The 25668-nt window shown below is 38.6% G+C and overlaps 1 protein-coding gene across 1 annotated transcript in view; it reads left to right on the top strand.

The window, feature by feature from the left end:
• PHEX (phosphate regulating endopeptidase X-linked) overlaps positions 1-25668 on the top strand; it is a 180934-nt gene that overhangs the window by 85061 nt on the left and 70205 nt on the right. Inside the window, exon 12 of the mRNA XM_079122866.1 lies at positions 3376-3477. Within this exon, the coding sequence (XP_078978992.1) occupies positions 3376-3477 (102 nt within the window). The remainder of the gene's footprint in view (positions 1-3375; positions 3478-25668) is intronic.

The raw sequence follows: 25668 nt of genomic DNA, 5'->3' as shown, positions 1-25668 counted from the left end.
CCTGCTTTAATCTCCTGAGTCACTGGGATTATAGATGGGCACCACCTTGCCCCACAAAGCTTTAATGAATTTAATAGTCATCATAATGTCTAAGAATGGCCTGAGAAGGTCCTATGGTCTTCATGAGGGCCTATGCTGCCTAGAAAAAAAATCTGGAAGCACTCATCTCCATTTTAATAATAAGTGTATACTTCATTATAAATGCCCCAAAGAAAATAGGAGTAAAATGGCCTTAAGATTAAACACAGGAATCCCAAAGTCCAAAATTTGCCAAAGATCTTTCTGGCTTGGATAGTGATTATTTTATTTCATTTTATTAATTAATTTATTTTAAACCATAATGTAAGATTAGTTTTCATATACCTTATTCCAAATAAATATTTTCTTATATGTTCAACTTTTTAAACCTTTTCTTTTACTCATTTTTTTTCTATTATTGGTACATGCTGGTCAGGGCATTGAGAGGAAACCTTTCGTTGTCCTCTTTTCTTTCATCTGTAAATACCCCTCTTCTTAGCAGTTTGTTCATGCTGCCAAGATGCACATGGTCATGTTTGAAGACTTTTTTTTTAGAGAAACCCTTTTAGCAGAACTCAAACCTATTTCATGGAGAAAAGCCACATGATTATATGAGGACTCTCCCAACCTTCTACCATCTAAGCTATAGATTCTTCTGCAGAATGTATACCATTTTATCCTTCTCTCCTCTCATAATCCTGTCCCCTGCCTAAGGTGAATCCTTGCATATAGTCTCTTTGCCCATCTTCCCCTTTGCCCTCTCAGAGACCATTTACAACTTTCTCTCTCCCTATCCCTTCTCTTTGGGATCCTTTCCATTGGTATTTAAACATAGTCAAATATTTCACATGTTCAGTAGCAGCAACAACAATAAAAACAGGAGCAGCAGCAAACATGCCCAAACCTAAACTCAAACCCAAACCCTCATACCCATCCCTTAACTCTAAGTCCACAGTGTACTCCACATGCCACTATGATTTGGCCTCTTTTTATTTTTTATTTTTAGTTGCAGATGGACACAATACCTTTATTTTATTCATTTATTTTTATGTGATGCTGAGAATTGAACCCAGTGTCTGACACGTGCTAGGCTAGTGCTCTCCCCCGAGCCACAACCCCAGGCCCCTCTGATCTGGCTTCTGTCCTTAGCCCTCTTTCTCTCACAGTGCTTCTGGTCTTAGAGAATGGCAGCAACAACCACTGAAGCCTAGCCTAGGAATTAATCTTACTTGCCCAGCTTTTTTCACCTCCCACATACAATTAATCACCTGGTTTCATTCATTTGGTCACTAAAACTCTCAAATCAATCTCCCAGCTTCTTTCCATCCTCATTGTCCCTCCTTAATGTGAAAGATGTATTTCTCTTTCCACATGTAGGCCATGTGCTGGCTGAGGTCATAATGACTTAGGGGTGCTGATGATTGCATATACAAAAGATCTAGTCTCTGGAGATTTCTTGGTCATTTCACACCTTCCTTATGTGTGTTTTCTGTTTAAATGGTGACTTCTGCATTTTTTCAGTTGGTTCCCTTCCACTTGCCTGGCATTTTTCTCTGATTTATGCAGGACACTGCTATTTCTCCTAGAATCTCTGAGCTCACAATTGTCATTTTAGCTCTTTGGTCAGGGCCTGGCTCTGACCCTCACCAGTTATATGATCTTGAAGAGATCATCAGTTCTTAATTTCCTTATTTGTAAAATAAATGGCTTCCTCTAGACCAGTGGGTCTCAACCCTGACTGCACATTGGAATCACCTGGGGAACTTTCAAAAACTCCCAGAGCCCAGGCTAGACCTTAGGCTAATAACATCAACATCCTGATGCCTGGGCCTCAGGATTTTTTATTTAATTAAAAACATTTCATTATTTTCTTGGTCAGGTTTTAAAAAAATTTCCCCCAAAGAGCCCCCAATATATAGATAAAGTTGAGAACCACTGACAATGCTTTTAATAGGACCTTTGCTCTACCATTATTTCATGTTTTCTCATGCCCCAATCCCAAGTTGAAGTTTCTCTTCTTTTTACATGTTTTTACTAAGTTGGGAAGAAATAGCTGTGAAGCTCCCCCCACCCCCTTCCATCTGCTGTTTGTTCTTATTTACATACGATGGAACCCAGCCCACTGATTTACAGCTCTGGTTCCCTTACAACTGTTATTGAACTGAAAACATAGCTGAAAACTTATTAAACAGAAAAAAATTATTTTGAGCTTCCTGCCTACAATTCCTTATAGAACAAAGGAAATATTTAGATTGTTTTCCTTCTAGAAGTAATGTTAAAATAGATATATAATCCCATAATTTCAAATTTAATTTAATTCTGGGGCCAGATCTCAATATGTATTCTTTCTTGTGCATCCCATTAAGGAAGCCAGAACATCTCTGCAGGAGAATGGAATTTCTTTTTAAAATTTTTTTGTAGTTGTAGATGGACAAAATACCTTTATTTTATTTGTTTATTTTTATGTGGTGCTAAGGATCAAACTCAGCGCCTCATATATGCGAGGTAAGTGCTCTGCCATTGAGCTACAGCCCCAGCCCAAGAATGGGATTTTGAGGGATATGCACCCACAGATAGGCACAGCCTCCTTGTACTGCTGTGTGGCTTCTGAAATTAAGTGTCAGGGTCTCTTGTCTCCAGTCCTTTCTATTGGCCTGCAGATGCTGGCAGCAAAGCCAGGGCAAACTTGTCCTCTTTGTGTATGTTGCTTCACTTTTTGAACTTTTGGAAAAAGGCCTTTTAGAAGATGTTCTGTAAAAGCTACCTTTGCATCTGCCATTCTAGATCTGAAATAATGGAACTTTGCTGAGCTGAAAGAGAATAGTAAGGAGTGTAGAAAGATGATAGAGAACAGTCAAGCATGGAATTTAACCAATGGCACTATATTTGGGAAGATATGGGGTCCTGACATAAGTCTGATTCACATTGGCAAAGCCTTCTTTGGAGTAATGGCTCTTCCTGCTTATTTCCCTGTTAACAGTACCATTTCCAAGTGTTTGTTCACTTTCTTCTACAATATCTATCTGAAACACAGTCTGTACATTTACTGGTCTCTCTCAGGTCCCTATTAAGTTACTGAAATTGACTTAAGCAGATCACCAGCTATTCATAACCTATTAGAAATAACTCTCCCCCCACATAATCCTTTCACAGCTGGGCTATTCAGTTATTTTCATGGAAAGAAAAGACTATCATCTATGATGGAGAATAAATGCTGCCAGAACATGGGGTTGAGCTGGAAGAACATCTTTCTCATCATATTGAACATTGAACTATTTCTCACAAAAGCTGATTTTGGTCCATTAAACCTTGTCTGAAGTTTTTGGCTTTGACACTTCTTTGGGTATTTTTTTGTAGATGGAGGAATTGATTGAGGGTGTTCGCTGGGCCTTCATTGACATGCTGGAGAAAGAAAATGACTGGATGGATGCAGGGACAAAAAGGAAAGCCAAAGAAAAGGTAAAAATTCCTTTTGATAAACAAAATATGATTTCTGGTTTAATGGATTTTCATGATGACATTGTGTAGTTGATTTTTATATTGACTGAGCTGTTGGCTCTGAATGAGCCCAGATTTAGGTGTGTGCTTTTGGATGAATAAATAGATTTCATCACTGGGAGGTAAGAGAAAATAACATTTGACTTTTCATTTCTCTAACTGCATTTTCAAATTCTGTGTAATTCAGGTTTCCCTTTTCTCCTAATTGCTGTCACTAAGAGCCTCATGGTCTGCTGCCTAGTGAATTTTACCACAAACCACCATTGGATATGGCAGAATGTAGAGCAGTGGGGAGCTATGGAGAGCAGCTGGCAGAAGAGCCTCTAAGATGCAAAGAAGAAAACCTGTATTGGCTATGTGTCCTTCTGCTCTGTGCATGATATGTGCAAACGTCCTGAGGCAAATCCTTTCCAGGAACAAAGTAGATCTACTTCTTGACCCATCATTTTATACAAATGATCCAAAGAGCATGCTTATTAACTGTGGACCAATGGTAGACCATTGTGTATGAGTACAAAAGTTAGCAGTACACACTTGCTGGGCCTTGTAAATTTTTCTGATACCATACAACAAGATAAGGGAATAAATCAGGAATGTATCAACAGTTATGCTATTTAAAAATAAAAATGGGGCCTATCTTAAATTTGAAGCATTCTAATAGAACTGGAGCTTTAATGGGTACAGCATGCCCGCTACACTCTTCATGAATGCCACTCTGCAGCTGGGAGACTCTGAAATTAGCAGCATTTTTTTAGAGAGGTGTTTTGAAACCTTTCTGATAATAGCTTTCACCTGGGATACCTAGATATTCTACAGCTTTCTGGACCCCCTTGCCAGCCATGTCTGGTTCATGGTTCTGGGTTACAGTCTGAATGTTTGTGATTTTAGCCAGTGTGATTGTTATTAGGCAGGCCTAGGGAATCATACCGACTCATCCTGACCACTAAATTATTTTTCGTTTTGGTTCTGGAGATCGAAATGGCTTTGTGCATACTAGGCAAGCACTCTACCATTGAGCTATATCCCCAACCCCAAGCACAAATATTTTTGCCTTATGATCAGGAAATAAAGAGGGCAACATTCTGGGAATGTTTAGACTTGCTGAAATGGGAATGTGCAGATTAGCAAGGATATTTTCTAGAGCTTTAATACAGCCTTGGCATAGATATTTTATGTCAATAGATGTGAAAAGGCTGTTCAATGTTTCTAGTGAAGAAAGAACTTGGGTGGTGCGTTGGGGGAGTGTTGAAGACAAAAGGTGAGTTTGATTTTGTTGTCCCCTCCAAGGTCTGTCAAACTTTCTTAAGTCATGAAAGGACAGGTGTGCACAGATTATTATGGAAAACTCTCCAGAGGGTAGATGAAACTTTTCTGAAGACTTCATTTATATGCTGAGCTATCTTGTGATATCTGGAACAGAATGATATGGCTTGTATTGGGCAGTTAAGGCCTCAGCGTATTAGGTGCTTTTTAGCCCAACTCCTCAGGGACTGAGGGAGTACATGTATGAATTAGTACAGGACCATGAGGGTGGGGTATATTGTGAGTGTGTATGTGTGTTATGAATGGACGGATACTTGGGGAATATTTTGGAAACTTCAGTCAGTTCTTTGAGAAGTATGAATCAAGATTGCCTCTGGGTGATCTTCCTAGTTCCATAAGGGAGTGGGTACCTTACACTTGGGCTTTCCAGGCATGCAGCTCATACCTCCTTAAAGAAGAACTCTTCCCAGTGTTTCTAATATTAGACGTGTTCCTGCTTGCCCTCTGAGTTGCTCTCCAGTCTTCTATTTTATTTCAATGAGAGCTGTCAGTTTTTCTTCTAAAAGTAGTCTTTGAACACTCAGCTTTCTTTGAGCTGAGTTCAATCTGCCAGGAACTCTGCTAGTTCCTCGACAGGTACAAATATCAAAGGCAATTGTCCTCCTGGATCTCACTAGGTTCCCCAAGTATATTTTATCTTTCAGAGTTCAGAGTAGTGCCTTTAATGAAAGGCAAGAATGAAGGATGTTCCAAGAATTTCCAGCAATTCTTCAAGGCATGTCCTGACCTGGACCCCAAAAGATGTAGGTTTTCTTTCTCCAAATTAAATGAACTTGCAGTTCTAGAAATGACCTCTGAGTGGAGCTCATACTACTCATAAAGAACACAATGAGCTGAAGGCTTTTATGCAGCTTTCTACTCTGGGCCTGTTTTTGAAAAAAATATTTTTTTCTTGCCCTTTTTCTCTGCTGTCCTCAATTTGATTGCCTTTTAATAGTCAACAAAAAAGGAGAGGCTTTGCCTAATAATTCCTTGAATCTTAGATGGAAATCTCTGACTATCTCGGGGCTTTGTCTTTCTGATATGGAGTAGACCCTGCATTAAGAAAAGATTTGCCTGCATTTGAAGTGGAGGTGAATAATTCGCCTTCCCTTCCTGGTATGACTTGGCACTGTTCTTTGGGCATGTGTTGTATGCAGTATATCACCCAGGCGGAAGATTTCTCATCAATAATAGTGCCCACACTGGGCCAATGCTGAGTCACTTGGCAACCCATTGGGAAAGCTGAAAAAATGTTCTGATTTGTGAGGGGCTGAAGCTTTTCTTTCCCTGCCATGAAGCTCCGGACTGCAGCTAATTAAAGTGCCTCCTAAGAGGTGTCAATCTCAGCATTCCATAGTGACCAACTTCCTGAACTGGGTGGTCCAGATATTCAGTGTTTTGAGACCCAATCCCATGGCTTTTATGACAATAACCCCATCTCAAAATGGAAATGGGTCCATGTGGCTTTGTTGCACTCTTTGCTAGGGATGATCATTGTGAAAGATAAATGAGGGTGTCTCTGCTTCTGTGAAGGATAAATTTGTTATCTCTGTCTCCCTGCTTTTTCCTGCAGATCTCTTAAAAGGTCATGGGTGCTTTTGTGTGTTGAAACCCATGGTGTAGGTTTCAAGCGCAAATTTAGTATTGTGAAATAAGTACCAGTTTTTGTTCAGGGTTCTGTGTTTCCTGCAAGCATGTGCTCTTATTGTAAACCAGCAGCACAGGATAGGAGGCCTGCTATTTTTCTGGTTTTCTGGTCAGTGAATGAGCGCAAGATGGCAAAAGAATGATTTGAGGGGTGTCTTCTGGAAGATTTACCCTTCCCAGAGCAGAGGAAGAGGCTTTCAAGGTCATTACATAATGATTCCCAGGCTGGGAAGAAAAGGACTCAGTGCAACCTTCTGTCACCCTGGCCAGTTCAGGGTCAGATCAAGAGGAGCAGTTTCCTGAACAAGGTTCATCTCCAGCTGAATTCAATTATGTAGCCAAATGCTGGATCCCTTCTAAAATGCTTGTGTGTGCTCTTTATCCCCAGGACCTAAGCTTGTTAGGCTACATCCAGAGAAAAATACCAGGATGGAAATCACTGGGAGATAGCATCCTGAGGGTGCTGTGAGGGAGTGGCCTTAGCCACAGCAGGTGCAGAGAAGTCAGCAATACATTCCCAACTTCACAGGCATGTGACTCCCACGCACAGACTTTGAATGAAGAGGGAAGAGTTCTCTTGCAGAGGACAAAACAGGAGTGTAGCTCACCTCTTTGCCTTTGTCTCTAAGCTCTGTGCATCCTAGGCATTGTGGTTCCCTCTGGCATGCATTCTGGTACCACCAGTTAGTGCCCTGCCCACATCCGCAGCAGAGCCTGACAGGCAGCTCTAGGGCACTTGTTAGAGATGCAAATCCCTTCAACACACTGCCCTCCCCCCAAACTCTAGGGGTGGGGTTAAACCCTCCAGGTAATAAAGTTTGAGAACCAATGACCTTGTTCTTACCACTTCACTGCTCACCTCTCTGAATTCCAGCTGCAGTCTCCTGCATTTTGCCCAAGAGCTTTCTCTTCCCAGTGGAGTCTGCTGTGTCACTCACATGGAGGGCTTGGAGTATGGGGTGGGGAGGGGGGCACATCACAACCTCTTCAATGGCCCTCAACCAACAATTGATGGGCAATGGTGTATACCTGTCCCAGCTCCCTCATCCCTTTCCTGTGTTCTCCACAGGCTCCCAGGGCTTCCCCAGTGGGCTTGAGCTCTTTGGCAAGATGCCCTTTATCGACTGCCTTCCATTCTGTTCTCACTTCTCCATATTCCTCTGCTGTTTTTTTCACCTCCCAAATGAACTGCATATGCCTGAATCCTTGTCTCAGGGTTTGCTTCTACAGGGATCCCCACTGAGGACACAGCCCCAGGATTGTGTGTTCCATGCTTTCTTGCCTTTAAGGTGACAATGCATTTCACTGCATCTCAACAAATTAAATTCTGCAAATATTTCCAGCACAATGATAATGTGCCAGGTGCTGGGCCAGGAGCTGTGAATTCTGAATGGTGGACAGTCATCTGCAGTCACTCCTCTGCAGGGCCCTTCATACTCCTACTGTGGTACAAAAGTGTCATGCATGCAGGGTAGATGGGAGATGGTTTAATGTCAGGAGATGCAAAGGAGTCCTGAGAATAGGGGAGGAGGCTTCTAATGAGCCCAAACAAGTGTGGGGGCACGTTACTCAGGGAGTGTTCAGCCAGCTCCTTCTTCTCTCCCTCTGTTGTGTAATCAGATCCTGTCACTGCCCATGTCCTTGCAGCCTGTGGGCAAGACTTCCTTTGGGGTCTTCCTAATTGCTAATTCCAGCAACTCTGCATTCAGCAGTCCTTGTCCTTTGCTACAGCACTTACTCCATTACTCCTGCTGCATCACACATGCTCATTATAAATTGATTTGTAGAAGAAAAGGAAAGGAAGGGCTTTGGTCAAAGTCTCCTTCTCATCCCTATTACACCTGACAGCATATTTGCATAACTGCTCAAGAATGCAGTTACCCAGCTAGGTGGTGGTGTATGCCTATAATCCCAGCTGCTTGAGAGACTGAGGTGGGAGGATCATAAGTTCAAGGCCAGCTAGTCTGGGCAATAGTGAGACCCTCCCTGTCTCAAAAAATAAAAAGGGCTGGGGATATTGCTCAGTCATAGAGGGTCCCAGGTTCAATACCCAGTATTGCAAAAATAAAATGATACCTTATAGGTATGAAATGGTATTTCATTATTTTTAAAGTGAATTTCCCTAGAAAGCTTGAAAGTTGATCTGGTAGAGTACTTGCTTAGCATGTGTGAGACCCTGAGTTCAGCCCCAGCATGGCACACAAAAAGTGTGTGTAAGTGTGTGTGTGTGTGTGTGTGTGTGTGTGTGTGTGTGAGAGAGAGAGAGAGAGAGAGAGAGAGAGAGAGAGAGAGAGAGAGAGAGAGAGAGACCCCTGCTTCCTGTACCTGTTCCAGTGCTTACCAGGGACACTGAGGGACAATGCAGTCTGTAAGCCCCTTGCTTGCTCTTCTGACTCCTATGTGCCTTCCATACTGAACTTGTTCCCACAACCTCACTCCATTTCTCTGGCTCCCTGTCTGTCTCACACACAAACAAGCCAAGATAGCCTTCCTCCTTGTATCTCCTTTCCTTCATTGGCCTTAACAGGAAGTGCAGTATACAGGTTAATAACACAGACTGCAAAAATGTTGCCTAGGTTCCAAGCCAACTTTCTACCCCTTCTTAGCTCTGTGACCCTGGAAATTATTTCATCTCTCTTGTCCTCAGTTTTCACATCTGTAAAATTGGGAGATCAGTACCTACCATAGAAGTTTGTTTGAGTATTAAAGGAGTCCATATTCTAAAGCACTTAGATGAATGAGTGGAGCATGAGAAAAGCACTTAACACTGCCAGCAGCTTCTATCAAACTTCTGTCTTGTGGGAGTAGAGAGGCTTTGGTTGCATTGGTGGATGGGAGAAAGGAAATGAGTGAAGTTAGTTCATTAGTTTGGGTCATTGGACTTTGGTTTTGGTTAGAGAAGTGGGTAACCTAAGTCCATGGTCCCTGAGTCCCTCTTGCCTTTCAGATGCTCCATTTCCCACTCCTGCTACCTCCTCCCCTTATAAATTAGGGAGCAGCCCCTACTGAGAGAATCATAGGAGGTGACAGCTTTTCTCTGTGAATTTTAGATTTTTCTGAGTCTGAACAAATTCAGTATTAGCTTTGTGTCATATGTTTTAAACACAAAAGCAAATACATAGTATAAGTAGGAGTTTGATGTATAGATTTATCAATAGTATATCTACCTGGTATTTTTTTTTCATGCTGGAGATGGAACCCAGGGCCTTGCACATGCTAGGCAAGTACTCTCCCCTGAGCTACATCCTCTGACATGTTTCTGGAGTGAGTTTAATCAAATTTCCATGTTCTAGTGCCTCATACCAATTGTTTTGGGTGATACTTTAGGTTATTCATTCTCGCACTTGAGTGTGGGATCAGCACCATCAGGAAGGTCCCCTTACAATACAAATTGCCAGCTCCAGTCCCAGAGTTTTTAATTTAATAGGTCTGAGGTGGGTCTGGGGAGTTTGCATTTCTGACAAGTCTTGAGGTAATACTGTTGGTGTGGGACCCATACTCTGAGAACTCCTGGTGATTACAGGGGAAATTTTCCTGACATCAAGTCTGTGTTAATAAGTGGTTACTTTATCTTACACCTTACAGAAGTCCTTTCTTTCACCATCTCACGGGTGAGTACCCTGGGCAGGTATTGGAACACTCAGAGTCAACCAGGCAAACTTACTAGGCTGTTGCTACATATGTGATACTACTGTAATGGTATAAGATCCATGTGAGGGAGGTTATTTCTTTTTACAGATGAAGAAACCAAAGCAGAGAGGGCAAGCAAGCTTGCCCGAGTCATACAGCTAGGAGGGGCAAGAGCTGGGACTCCATTCCTTGCAGTCTGGTTTCAGTCTGTGTTTTTGTTTTCCAGACCAGGTGATTCCAGCTTATTGGTATCACCTATAAGCTAGCTGGAAATGCAGATTCTTGCAGATCTATAGAATCAAAAACTCCGGAAGGGGAACCAGGAATGTGCATTTTAGTCCACTCTCCAGCTGATTCTAATGCAGCCAAAGTATGAGATTCAGTCTCTGCTGTGGTTATGATGCCTCATCCTGCTGGCTTCTCTACAGTTTTCAACATCTTTTTTTTCTAAAGCTCAAGTTCAAGGCTGAACACAATATTCTAGATATAGTCCAACTCACCCAGCACAATGGGAATATTATTGCTGCCTTTGTTTTGCATACAAATTATATTAAGGAATCTGAAGCTGATATTATGGCTATCTTTCCCCCTCAGCCATGCATGTCACTGTTGGCTCATAACAAATTTACAGTCAGTTAATTTCTAGGTCTTTGTTTTTTTTTTTTTTAATCTCACAGGAGCAGTCGTTAAGCTCTGTTGCTGCAGTCCTAAACTTATCATTTTTAGAAAACCTCATCTAAGAACTTCACATTTATTCTCATTAAAATCCATTTAGTTGTTTTTGTTCATGGCTCTGGCTTTTGAAAAATATTTCTGGATCTTCTTCATGTTTATTATTTTTGCTATGAAAATCTATGTTCATTAAAGAAAGTCTGGAAAGTAAAATACAGAAATAGGAAGAAAAATTCATCAACAGTTCCATCACCCAAACATAACCACTGCTAAAATTTTGATATATTACTATGATTTCCCCTATACATAAAAGATATTCTTGAACAGTGCTGTATATGTAAATTTGATTCCTTTCTTAGTCTCCTAACATTTATATTTTTAAGCCTTTCACCTAATACTACATATTCCTTATAAAAGAATATTCACCATTATTACATATTCTTTTAGTAGTCATACAGAAGATCACTTAAACATCTTTTCCTAGTTGAGTATGGTTGGGTATTATAAATATTGCTGTGATAAACATGTTTTGCACAATGCTTTCCTACAAAATTTAGAATTAATTCCTTAGAATGGTATCTCAGATGACCTTTAAAAACTCAAGTCTTTCATTCAGTGTATTAATTACTGTTTCCACATCTATATAATTCATAATTTGATAAATTCACTTTTTGGTTTTATTGTTTTTCTGAGTTATTAATGAGCATGCTCACAAAAATGGAACTAGAATCAGCCCATTTGCTCATACTTTGAAGATTTCCTTTCAAATTTATCTGTTGAACAAAAATGTTCTTGAAGAAACTTCTCCATGGAAGGTCTTTTGTTAAATACTAATCAGTGCATTAACCAGTAGATTTTCGGTACATTGTTCTGCTTTGGACAAAATCCTTGAAAGTTACTACAAGGAGAACCTGAGATATTTAACAGTGCTTTGATATCATTCAATTACATTATTTCGGACATCCGTTGATTTCCCAAATTTTCAGTGCATTAACAAAGTGGAAACCTGAGGAAAGGACAAACTTGCGTGGGGTTCTCATTCTAAGGCCTTATGTTATTCTAAATGCAGATTGCCTCATTTGTAGTGTATAGTTGTTCAAATAACCAACCCAGAAATCTCAATCTTTCCTCCCAGCCAAATTGGAAGCATTAGTTCTGTTAATTCTTTCTTACAGTTTCAGATTTATACCATTTCTCTTTCAGTACTTCTCCATCTTAACCTCTCATCCTTCTTTATTTTTAAATTGAGATGAAATCCACTAATCTTTTCTTAAATTTTTTATTGTAAACAAATGGGGTACAACTTGTTTCTCTGTTTGTACATGAAGTAGAGGCATATCATTTGTGTAATCATACATTTACATAGGGTAATGGTGTTTGATTCATTCTGTTATTTTTTCCTCCCCCCACCCCTCCCACTCCTCTTTTCCCTCTATACAGTTCATCCTTCCTCCATTCTTGCCTCCCTCCCACCCCCCATTATGTGTCATCATCTGCTTATCAGCAAGATCATTCATCCTTTGGCTTATCTCACTTAGCATGATATTCTCCAATTTCATCTATTTGCCTGCAAATGCCATAATTTTATTATTCTTTATGGCTGAGTAATATTCCATTATATATATACCACAGTTTCATTATCCATTCATTAATTGAGGGGCATCTAGGTTGGTTCCACAATCTAGCTATTGTGAATTGAGCAGCTATGAACATTGATGTGGCTGTATCTCTGTAGTATACTGATTTTAAGTCCTTTGGGTATAGGCCAAGGAGTGGGATAGCTGGGTCAAATGGTGGTTCCATTCCAAGCTTTCTGAGGAATCTCCACACTGCTTTCCAGAGTGGCTGCACTAATTTGCAACCCCACCAGCAATGTATGAGTGTACCTTTTTCCCCACATCCTCACCAACACCTGTTGTTGCTCGTATTCTTGATAATCGCCATTCTAATTGGGGTGAGATGGAATCTTAGGGTGTTTTTGATTTGCATTTCTCTTATTACTAGAGATGTTGAACATTTTTTCATGTATCTGTTGATTGCTTGTAGATCTTCTTCTGTGAAGTGTCTGTTCATTTCCTTAGCCCATTTGTTGATTGGGTTATTTGTATTCTTGGTGTAGAGTTTTTTGAGTTCTTTATATATTCTGGAAATTAGTGCTCTATCTGAAGTATGAGTGGCAAAGATTTTCTCCCACTCTGTAGGCTCTCTTCACACTGCTGATAGTTTCCTTTGCTGAGAGAAAGCTTCCACTAACCTTTTTAAGGTGAACAATTCAGTGGCATTTACTGCCTTTGCCATGATGCATAACCATCACCTCTATCTAGTTCCAAAACATTTTCTTCACCCCCAAAAGCAGTCATTCCTTGTTCCTTTCTTCTCTAGCTCCTGGCTACTTTCAATTGGTTGTCCATCTTTATGGATTCATATATTCTGCATATATCATAAAAATGGAGTCATCTGACCTTTTTCAACTGGCTTCTATCAATTAACATGATGTTTTGGAGATTTATACATGTTGTAACATTTTTTCATCCTTTTCTTTCCTTCCTCTTTTTCTTTCTTCCTTTTATGGTGATGGATATTGGACTCAGGGCCTCACCCCTTCTAAACCTTTTAAATTTATGTCCCCATTTTTAGTTTTAGGAAAAGAATAACAAAATAAAACCTTCTACTATTTCTAATAATGAGGTCTTTCCTGTTTTCTCTGAACCTTTTGAAAGTGTCATATTCATAACTGAAAAACTATCTCCCATGTATAGATTACTTATATGACCCCTCAAAGGAAGAACTATGTTTGGCAGGTTTATTTTTTGAATTCTCAGAATCTAACATGGATCTGGCATTCCATTCTTTGGCCACTGGGCAGACCTTGGTATGAACCAGGGCTCCACCAAACACTAGCTATGGACTCCAACATGTCCCTCAGTTTCCTCATTCATGTATGTACAGTGACTAGCAGAGTATAAATGCTAATATTAGTAAGATGGCGTGGTATTTTTTTTCCCCACTAAATAATATAATGCTCAATTGCAGTTTCCTAAAACTGGGAATGAAAGGGTGATCCCAATTACAATATTCCTTGAAGAGGAAGTTCAAAATAGAATTTTATGAACTTTCATTCTGTTCAGTATTTTTAAACATGTTCTATGGAAACTTAAAAAAATACACAAAAGTGTTCATGACACATCCATATATTCTCTTCACCTAGACTCAACAGGCTTTAATTTTTTCCATTCTGATTTCATGTACTCCCCACTCTCACCTGTTTTTGTACTTGAGAATTTTAAAATTAATTCCATTCATGATGATATAGATATCATTTTACTATAAATATTTCATTATGTAAACCAACAGATAAGGAACATAAAAACTAACCACAATTCCATTAGCATACTCATCAATATTAACAATAATTTGTCATTAAATACAATTATCAGTAGTTATTTTTAAAATGTTTGATTCCTTTTTTTAAATAGTTCAAAAAGCATCCAGAATCTACATATTATAGTTAATAGATACATCTTTTAAGATTCAAAACATTTTATGAGGATCCCCACCCCCTAACCTTATAAATAAAATGCATTTGTTGAAGAAATTGAGTTATTTGGTGGAATTTTCAACAATCTTATTGACTGATTATCTTAATATTGTTTTTTCAAAACATGTTCTCCTGTCCTTTACATTTTCTGTAAATTGGTAGTTAAATCTAAAACTTTGATTATATTCACATTCAGTTTTCTTGGCAGAAGATTTCATAGGCAGTGTTGTATGCTTCTTATGGCCTCCCATCAAGAGGCACATGATTCCAGATTGTCCCACTTCCAATTTCAAGGATAGTCCATGGGTTCATGTCACACCAATCCTTTAAACTTCCCCACCAACTGTTCAACTTGTATGGTAGTCCTCTTTCTTGACTATGAATTAGAAGCACTTGGGGAACTTTTAAAAATATCCGGATGCTCGTACCACACCCCAGACCAATTACATCAAGCTCTCTGGGAGTGGGACACAGGAATCACCCTTTTCTAAAGTTACCTGGGAAAATCACATGTATAGCAGGGTTGAAAACCACTGACTTGCATAGATAATTGATTTTGTTGGGGGTTGCAATGGTTGTTTTTCAAATTCTTTCATTCCTTATGCAATTATTACCTGGAATCATTCTTAAGAAGAATTTTCCCTCATTACTCCCCTGATTATACTGACATATCATTTATATAGGAAAGGCAACATTGATGTCTATCTTTCTCTTTATTCATTTTCACAAGATGGTGCCCTAGAACCTCCAGAGGTACCAAAGCTATTTTTTGCAGGGTAATTATAAACTCAGGGATTTTTATGTATTTGATATGTTTAAATTCATTACAATCATTATTCTTTTTGAAGCTCAAATTATTTTATCTTGTCCAACTTGTGACTCTTCCCTTAGGGGATTTTGACATGACCCCAGTTGTTTTTGACAGTGTCTTTGCTTCCTGGAATGACAAGATATCCTCTTTAATGTTCGACTTCTATTTAACCCCAAATTGTTTTTGAGCAATTTATAAATCAGTGCCTTAACCAAATATTTCATCAAAGAACAATATATTGATTTTTTTCTCATGGGGAAGAAGAGGCTCCTTTTCAACTTTGAATACAGAGTTTCTGTAAAAGCAACTTTGTAAAAAATATTTGTCAGAGGTTGATGCAGATTATCTTTTATAAGAGGCACTATCTCATGTTAGTGGACAAACATGTAAAATATACTCAATTGTTTTTGAAAACTCCTGTAATGTTGCATTTTTTTCTTTTTGCAATGTTCCATTCTCAAAGTTGATCATCAAGAGTATAAATAAATATTAACTAGTATATGACCATGTAATACATTTAAAATAATAACGCTAGTGTTGAGGAGTAGAACTAATTTGAAATATGCAGAACAATGAGACTATATTTAAAGATGAAACTTGGAATAGTAAATACTTAAAAAATTTTAACAATATCAGATAAGCAAGCAGTACTCGTTTAAACATGTACTGTGGGAAGTCTTTAGTTCTTTTTTTTTAAATGATTTTTTAGTTGTTAATGGACCTTTATTTTAATTGTTTATTTATATGTGGTGCAGAGAGTCAAACCCACTGTCTCACACATGTGAGGCAAGTGCTCTACCCCTGAGCCACGACCCAAACCTCAGTCTTTAGTTCTTAAATGTACATTTTGGGTTGCAGAAATGGGTGACTGTAGGACTTTGAAATGTCACAGTAGCCTCAGAATACAATTTCAGAGACACAAAGCAGAGAGGTGCTTTTTAATAATTATGGAGAATATTTATTACTTTAATTGTGGAGTGAATGAGAGAAGTTTAATGCCCATCTCTTTTGTTTTTGATCCAAATCCAAATTGAATATGTTAGGAATTCACTTAAAATATGTTTATTTTGGTTGACTAAAATGAGTTTTGATGTTTTGGTTTTTAATTTCATGGAAAAAGAGTCCATTAAGGATGCTTGAGTTCTCTGTGTAGATTCTGTGAGGCACCTCCTTACAGCCCAAGATGAAACTAATAGCCATAGTGCATCTGCTTATCTGTTATCTCTGGGGCTGAGTCTGCTGTTGTCAACTGCTCCCTTGTTATCTAGCTGCTAGTCCTGCTCAGTCAGTTGTATAGAAATGTCAGTTCCATTAATAACCCAAGGGCTGGACAGGTAGATAGTGGAAAATGGGTGAAGAGAGAGAAATTGTATTTAACCTGGTGTTCTGAGTTGTCATTTTCTAGACTCTAGAATAGCTGGGTGAAGGCAGGCTGAGGGCATGAGAGCAAATGCATTTCTGACAGATCCTCGCATATGAAGCAGAGAAACAGTCTGATACTAGGAGAAGAAAGAGTGAAAGAATTTTAGAAAAAGGTCAAGATTTACAGTGGGAAAGGTCAGAGAAAGCAGCGCTAGGAAGAAATGGCATGGTGTAAGTATTTTGATAGAGCCACTGACAATTTTGCAAAATGATATCATTTTGACTTGAAATATTATCATTATTGGTATTTCAACTGAACAATAGTCCTTTTTTATTTAAAAAGGGTGTTATGGAAGGAGTGATTTCTCATAAAGGAGTTTGGAGTTTGGGGCTGTTTGTGCTGGTTCTGGATCAGCCAGTGGCCAGAGGTAAGGGAGTAGGTCTTAATTTTTTTCACACAGGTATAATGATTCAGTTACTGCAGTGGTCTATATTTGGGTTATCTATTGCTATATAACAAACCACCTCAAAACTTGCTGGGTTGAAAGGAGTATTATTTCTTAAGCATCTTGTGGATTGACTGGGCTCAGCTGGGTGGCTCTTCTGCTGGTTTTCACCTGGAGTCTCTTGAGTAACTGCATTCAGATGGCAACTATGACTGAATGTCCATGGTGGCTGCTTCACACATGTGTCTGGCATTTCATTATTCCCTGTGTGGCTTTTTTTAGAGAGTAGCTAAGGGAGCCAAGAGAGGATGGCAAAGCTGCTAGTTCTCTTAAGATCTGAGTGCAGGAGTCCCAGCATATTTCTTGTGTACATTCTGTTGATCAAAGCCATGGACAAAGCCAGCCTTTATTCATAAGAAGGAGAAATAGGTTCTCTCTTGGTGTGAGGAGCAGCAGGAGCACACAAGAGAGGGGAGGAATTGTTGGCATCATCTTTGGGAACTGCCTAGCTACAATTGGCATTCTTTGCCTCTCTTATCTGCAGTTTTTTCTTTGATTACATTATTGTCTGTACCTCCTCTCTTTAGCACCTTGCCATTGAATTTCACTAAAATTAGTAAAAATTTAATCAGCAAATAATAATTGTGTATATGTGGTACAATGTACAGTTTTGATTTATGTGTACATTACAGAAAGATTTAATCAAGCTAATTAATACATTTATTGCCTTACCAATTCATTTTTTGTGGTGAGAACATTAAAAATCCATTCTTTTGGCAGTTTTGAGATACACAACACATTATTTTGCTGTTTATTTTTATTAGGTCACTATAAATAATGTTGGGGTTCATTTTGACATGATTATAAAAGCATGGATATAATTTGCTTCAATTAAGTCCCCAGTACTTCTTCTTTCCCTCCTTTTCTCCCTCCCCCTGTTCACTTTCCTCTACTGATCTTCTATTGATTTATAGTTTTTTTAAAATTAGTGCATTATGGGTATACATAAAGATGAAATTCACTGTGGTATATTCATATATGTACGTAGGAAAGTTTGATCAGATTCATTCCACTGTTTCCTTTCCCTCTCCCCCTCATTCCTTTCCTCTATTCCATTGATCTCTCTTCTGCTTTCATGATATCCACCTTTTTTATTTTTCTTTTTTTATGTTGCTCTAGTTTTCACATTTGAAAACATTTGACCCTTGACTTTCTGTGTTTGGCTTATTTCACTCAGCATGATGTTCTCCAGCCATTTTCTAGCAAATGACTTATTTTCATTCCTCTTTATGGCTGAGTAAATCCCATTGTCCACACATTATTATTAATCGTTGTCACTATGCAGCATACCAGATCACTAGTTTACTCCTCCAGTCTAAGGGAAACTTTGTATTCTTTGATCAACACCTCTCTTCTCCCCAGCCTTCTCCCTTCCTTTCCCAGTCTCTGATAACCACTTTTCTACTTTCTGCTTCTATGAGATTAACTTTTTAAGATTCTACCTATAACTGAAGTAAGATATTTGTCTTTTTGTATCTTATTTCATCTAGCATAATTTTTTCTCTATTTCCTTGGTTGATTAGTTATGTTTAATTATTGACTGAATTTTTTGTTTTGCTCAAGACCAGTATTTACCTTGTCTCACAGAACTATTTGAGTAAACCTAATTGTTGTTGAATTGAGATGAGGAAAGGACTTGGCCTGAGGTCATGTGACCTTCATGTACAGGTGTAAGAAATTTCTATTAGATTTTAGGGCCTGAAACTGTACTAGGCCATAAAGGACCCAACTACATCCTAGGAGGCAAATCCTTTTTTCCACTTTTATATTTGAGTTTCCTAGTTAAGAAACTTAATTTCCAGTAGAGACACCCCCTCCACTGACCTACAGCATTCTATACTCAGCCTTGGAAAGGCCTGGGCTTCACTCTGTTCCCTGCTGAGCTGAGGTGAGTGGGGCAGGTTGCTGGCTTTCATATATTCTGGTGTTCCCAGCACAGTGCAGGCTAATGAAAGCATCCTTGCATGGATGTATAAGGATTAGAACTTATGAGTAAAATGAACCTGTCCCAGAGCAGAGTGGAACCAAGTATGGCAGTGAGGTTGTATGCTTTAGGGCCACAGAACAGAGCCTTTACTTAATTATGATGTTAAGTTATAAAGCTAATTTACAAGTTCATGGAATAATTTGACTTGTTCTTTCAGGCTTTTGAAAATGAAAGTTAAGGTTTGGCAAAGTGATTTGTATAGATCTGTAATAAGTCATGTTTTAATGAGGTCCTATGAGTTGTTCTAAAAACACTAAAAATTTCCACTAAAAATTATTCACAAAAATAAGCTCATCAGAGAAAATACTTTTGAAAGGAGAAAACTTGACAAGGCAGAAAGAAACCTGGCAAAGAAGTCTGTTCTCCCATACTTTCCCACTGTCCCTAACCACTGGTTGATAAATCGAGTGTCTTCTCTCAGAATTAGTAAGAATGAGAGCAATGGGGGCTGCCCATGCCCTGATGAGTAAGAGTTGGAAAAGTTTGTCAACTTTCCAGCCTGTTATCACCTTCAACCCAGACCAGCAGTATTTAAAACATTAAAAAAAAAATACTCCTCAGGTGATTCCAGTGAGCAGTCAATTTTGAGAAGCAGATCCTGCTGGAACAGAGCTTCTCTGGCATGAATGCTCATACCAGTCTCCCAGGGACCTGGGTAAAATGGAGCCTAAGAGTCTGCATTTCTAATGAACCCTCAAGTGAGACTGTTGATGTAGGACCATAGAGCACACTTTGAGTAGCAAGAGTTGAAAACTTATCATGTACAGGGACAGATAATAAGTGTTTTGAGCTTTCCATATCATGTGGTTTCAGTAGCAGGTACTTAGATCTTCTATGTAGCATGAAAACAGTCATAGATAGTATGTAAACAAATAGATGTGGATGTGTGCCAATAAAAAACTTTATTTATACAACCAGGCAGCAGTTTGAATTTGACCTGCAGGTCATGGCTTGCCAATGTGGTCTAGAACTTTCTTCTGTCAGGTGTTTGACCAAAAACTTGCTTCTTCCTTTTTTTATTGGACTGAATCTCAGGTAAGAATTAAGGTTTTTAAGTTTTTTAAAGAGGTTACTCAGTGGCTTTGTTAAATGATGAATAATTGATGATGACATTTAGGCTGCTGTTTACAAACAGCCCATATGTCCCTTGACTGTGGCTCATTGTTTTGCCTTGAGTATAGGTGGCCTTTTTTATTTCCCTCCATAGACTGCCTTTTCAGAGGTAGATCAAAACAAAACTAGGATTTGTTTCAAAATGTGGCCCATGGGCATCTCAAAATAAATAACAAGGTTTGAATTGTGCAGACAGAGGATGGCTTTGGGGTACATTTTCTTGGTCTGTGTCCTGTAACTCACCTTGGGGGCTTAGTCTGACGGGATGGAAGCCTGGCTATTAGAGTGGTGGAGAGCAGAAAGGCACCTGGACACATGTAATTCACCTTAAACTATCTTATAACCCAGATATGGCTATTATGGCAGTAGAGGATTAAATGTTGCTGATAATATAGTTTTATAAGCAGATAATGCATGGGAAAGTTGTTAGAGTTTTGAGGATCCATATGTGGAACCAAGGATTCAAAGGTCAGAAGTATCACCTTCCAACTCATGAGCTACCAAGGTAAGGTACAAGCTATCTGATTTGCATGTTCCTGTATTTCAAACCCCAAAGTCAGTCAGGCCTGTGATTCAGGAAAGTTTCAGTTTTAGTGGTTCAATATAAAAACTCTCATTCATCTTTGTGACAGTGCTAGAGGATTTTTAAGGAAGTTGTTGTTCCTCTTTGGAAATGGGAGGATGAGGGCCAGGGATCTTTGGCCAGGGGTGCTCATGTAAGACTTTATTTTTCAGGGTGATGTTTGCTATTGGATCTCATTCTTGAGATTGACAGCTTTCTCTCCCTGGGGCCCCATTGCCTCAAATACCACCTTTCCTTTGCTGCTAAAATCAAATTTACCTCACTCACTGACTAACATGCAAAATAGATGTTCTGATATATCTAGACTGGAAATAGCCTGCCCTGGCTCATTTACTTTATTATTCTCATATTTTCTTGCCTTGCCTTTCCCCTCTTGGCAGAATGTTGATCTGCCAGGGGCTCTCAAAAGTTAGTCTCATTGGTGTCTAAAACCAAAAGCTCAGTAGCATAATTTTTAGGGAGGAGGGATGGAGAACTTCTTAAAAGTATAATTAACACTCTGTTTGCATGTGTCTTACAATTTTTAGAGCTGAAAATATTTGTTTTAGCATGTTCAATATGATTATGGATGCAGAGATGGTCTGTACCATACACATGATTCAGTTCATCTTGATTTATAAAAACGAATAATGTTATTTAATAGAATATTAATTTTCATCTCTCAAAACATAGTGGATGTTGGGAAAACATGAACTTTGAAATCAGTCAAGAATAAATCAATCTGGGAGAGAAGCTGGTTTTGGGGCCCTATTGCCTATGTGACTTGGGGTAAATTATTTCTCCTTTCCGTTTCTCAGTCTATCAACTGTGGAATGAGAATGATCTATTCCCAAGGTGCAAAGTTGAGGTAAGACTTAGATGGGATGATGAAGTGAGGCTCTTACTACAGTATCTAGTACATGGTAGGGTATCAACAAAAGAGTGTTCCTTTTGTTATTATTTTTTTTTCTTTTGTTATTATTAAAAATGTTAATTCTGTTACTGTTTAGATTTAGCTTTGAGATCTCCTTTTTGAAGATGACCTTCTTGTAATGTCCTTCCCTTCCTATTGCATTCCATCTCATCCTCAATGTTCTTCTATTAGAGGTTGTTTTTCCAAGTTTAAGTTTTCTTTTTATTCTTTTCTCCTTCTTTTTAAAAATTTCAATGCATTTTTTAAAGTTGTTGTTGTCCTGAGGATCGAACCCAAGGCATTGTGCCTGTGAGGCAAGCACTCTACCAACTGAGTTATATCAGCCCAATTTTAGTGTATTGTAGTTATTTAGGATAGTGTGGTTCATATTAATAAATGACAAGTTTTTCTTTTGCATCCTATTCTTCATATGGGACTAATCATGAACTTCTTCAGGACAGAAATGCAGTTTATTAAACTATACTTCCATTCCTGCTGCACACAACCTGGATGAATTTCACAGAGGTACTGAGGGTAAGAGGCCAAATACAAAGGAATATACACTTTTTTTTGAAGTTTGAGAACAGGAAAAACTGCTGGATGTGGTGGTGCACACCTATCATCCCAGCGACTTGGGAGACTGAGGCAGAAGGATTGCAAGTTCAAAACCAGCCTTAGCAACTTAGTGTGGTCTTGTCTCAAAATAAAAAACAAGAAAGGACTTGGATGTAGCTCAGTTGTAAAGCACCTCTGGGTTAAATTCCCAGTATCAAAAAACAAAAAAAGAAAAAGAAAAAGAAAGGAATAGGTAAAACTAATCCGCAGAGATGTGGAGATAGAGGTCAGAATAGTGGTTATCTTGGGGGTTCTGGGTCTGTTGCCTGGGAAGGGGCCCAAGGGAGACTTCTAGGTGCTATTACTGCTTTAAATCTTGTCTCAGATCTATTAATACAGGTGTCCATATGTATGTTTATGGCATCTTTGGTTTATATACTTACTATTTGTACCTTGTCTATGTTATAATTCAATAAAAACTTAAAAAGTGACTCCCAGTGTGCAGGACTTGTTTGGCCTTAAGTAGTATCAGTAAAAGATGGAATATTGAATGATGTGAGGAAGAAAGTAGTCAGTCTTGATCACCATATGACTAGGGGCAAAATTTTAAGGAGGATGTAACATATATTTGAAACAGTGATGGTGGAATGAGACAGACATCATGTATGATTACATGAATGGTGTGAATCTACACTGTGTACAACCATAGAAATGAAAAGTTGTACCCCATTTGTGTACAGTGAATCAAAATGTGTCTGTAAAAAATTTAAAAAAATAAATAATTTAAAAAAGAAAATAAATCAAGTTCCACCTTAAAAAAACAGTGGACATAATTCATAATTACGTAGTTTGAGTTCACATTGTAATTTACAACACTGCTTGAATTGAATTTCACCTGTTTTAGACAATATGGTAAATGAGGATAGGAGGACTTGTTATTTGGGATGATTTGTGTCAGTGGCATGGCAAGGGGCACAGGAGAGAGAGATATATAGTCCCATAAGATTGGTGGGAAACCTCATTTTTAAAATTGAGTTGTCGACTCCACCCATCTTTTCCCTCCCCCCTTTGTCCTTTTATGCATTATACTTCAAAATGAAATTTACAACTCTAATGGATGCTACTGATGCTTGTGTAGCAATTCTACCAGATGGTATTTGAATCTTGGGTGTTTGGTGAAAAATGAAAAGACCAAACACATGCACAAATAAATGAGTGTTGCATTAATCTTTGTAATTAAATGGAATATTACTCTGTTATGACTGATTTTAGCTTTCAAACTAGATTGCATGCTAATTTTTCAGTGAACTGTAATTGTATTAACGTGGTTTTAAATGCGTGAAAGTACTTTAAAATTGATTTTGCTAAGTCACTAAATGAAAAGTTATTAGAACTTTTCTTCTAAACATCTCAGATGTTGGTATGTTTGTATCATGACTTTCTAATTATTGATTACTTATTTGCCCCTTATTATCCTGGGTTTTAGGTGGCATTGGTCAGAAATTGGATTGAATTGCAAGTGTGTGAGATACATTCAAAAACTGTTGGGAGGGAAGATGGTGGCATTTTCTCCATGCAGTACTTCTAATAGCACAATAGTAGTGATTATTAGTGAAGTCTCCATGGACTACTGAAGGAGTATACAAGTATCCTCATGAGAAGATAATATAGTATTGGGGGTTCTCAATAGTGGGCACAGAAGCCTTGGCAGAGACCTCAAATTTGACTATGCATGAGAATTCTCTTCAACTGTGGTTCTCTAACCACATTACACCCCTAGGGGACATTTAGCAAAATATTTCCAATGTATTTTTGTTTACAACTGGAATAGGGGCATTAATGGTATTTAGTGGGTAGAGGTTAGGGATACTCCTCAACATCCTACAATGCAAAGACAGCCCTTCACAAATAATGAAACAGAGCTGGGCAGGTGGTGCACACCACCAGAACTACAGGGGATATGTTTATTTCAGTTAATCTCCCACTTGCCTCTTGTTTAAGGAAGTAATTTAACATTGGAGGAGGATTAAGTAGCTGATAAAATTTCTTTGAGAAATGTTAGATATTAGAGTCGAGATATTGCAGATGCATTTCTAAGCCCTTTGAACCTTGACATTTGAAGATGATGTTTTTTGGCAGTACTGGGGTTTGAACCCAGAGCCTTGTGCATGCTAGGCAAGAGTTCTACCAGTAAACTACACCTGAGTCCTGAAAATGATTTTTAAGTTTTTTCCTTCTTCCCTAAAAGTATATTCATTTTTTCATGGTATTTATTCTGATGTTTGGTTAATATTTGTGTATTATGTCTGTTCAAAGCCCAGATATTTACCTTGATAAAACATGACTTCTTATTATAGTGAATTATATAATTATTTAAAATCATTATTATTTATTCACATGTTTATGTCCTGAAAAAAAATCAATCCTTGTACCTTATTTTTCCTACTATCTTTACTACTAGGTTTGAAAAATTTGGTTACCTTTTATGTGGAAGAGGGCTTGGCAAGCTCCTTCTGTAAAGAGTCAGACAGTAAATGTTTTAAGTCTCTGTGTAGGCCATATGGTCTCTGTTGCCACTGCTCAATTCCAAGTGGTGTAGACAACATGTTAATGAGCCATGGCTGTTGTCAGGAAGAAAAAAACCTTTTCCTCTAACCCCTTAGATTTCTAATTTGGGGGCCTTGAAATTATACTGACAAAAGATTAATTAGCCAAAGAAAGAGAGCTTCCAGGAAATGTAATCCAAAAAGTGGTGACTATTTGGGGCTTATATACTATTTTTAAGAATGAAGATTCAGTGCAGTGGTGCACACCTGTAATCCCAGCAGTTTGGGAGGCTGAGGCAGGAGGATTGCAAATTCAAAGCCAGCTTCAGCAACTTAGCAAGGCCCTAAGCAACTTAGCATGTCCCTGTCTCAAAAAAAAAAAAAAAAAAAACTGGGGTGTGGCTGGGTATGTAGCTCAGTGGCTAAGTATCCCTAGGTTCAATCTCTAGTACAAAAAAAAATGAAGATGGGGAGAGGGAGGCCTGTAGAGCTTAGTGGTAGAGCACTTGCCTAGCATGTGCAAGGCCCTGAGTTTGTGCCCCAGCACTTCCCCCCACAAGAATTGGTAAATGTTGGGAAATAGATGAGAAATATATGGGGGAACCTAGTGAGAGGTAAGGCTTCTTTTAGTACATTCTGTTTATGCAAGTTCTCATCCTGGCACCAACTTCTCATCTTGGGTGATAGGAGTCACTCTTCTCCCTGGTACAGGAGGCCTGCCTTAAAGGAGGGATTTACAACAGTTGAGTTCTTTTGGAAAACTCTGTTTTTAGGTAGATAAGGCAAATGCAGAAAGCCTCTTCCTGCTTCCTGATTCTTATATGCCTTCAGCTGAAAATAATCTTTTGCCACAGTAGCATAATCTGGACCAGAAAAACCCGCTTTACTAACAAAAACAGGTGGTAGGATGGTTTAGGCCTTCAGACTGTAGTCAGCAAACTGACCCCTATATAAAGCCATGTTTGTGAGACAGAGAAAAATAAAATTCACTTTGGCTTATATAAA

The sequence above is a fragment of the Sciurus vulgaris genome, assembly GCF_902686455.1.
Source record: "Sciurus vulgaris genome assembly, chromosome: X".
Classification (NCBI taxonomy): Eukaryota; Metazoa; Chordata; class Mammalia; order Rodentia; family Sciuridae; genus Sciurus; species Sciurus vulgaris.
Note: the sequence above shows the minus strand (reverse complement) of the source record. Positions and strands in the feature narration are given on the sequence as shown.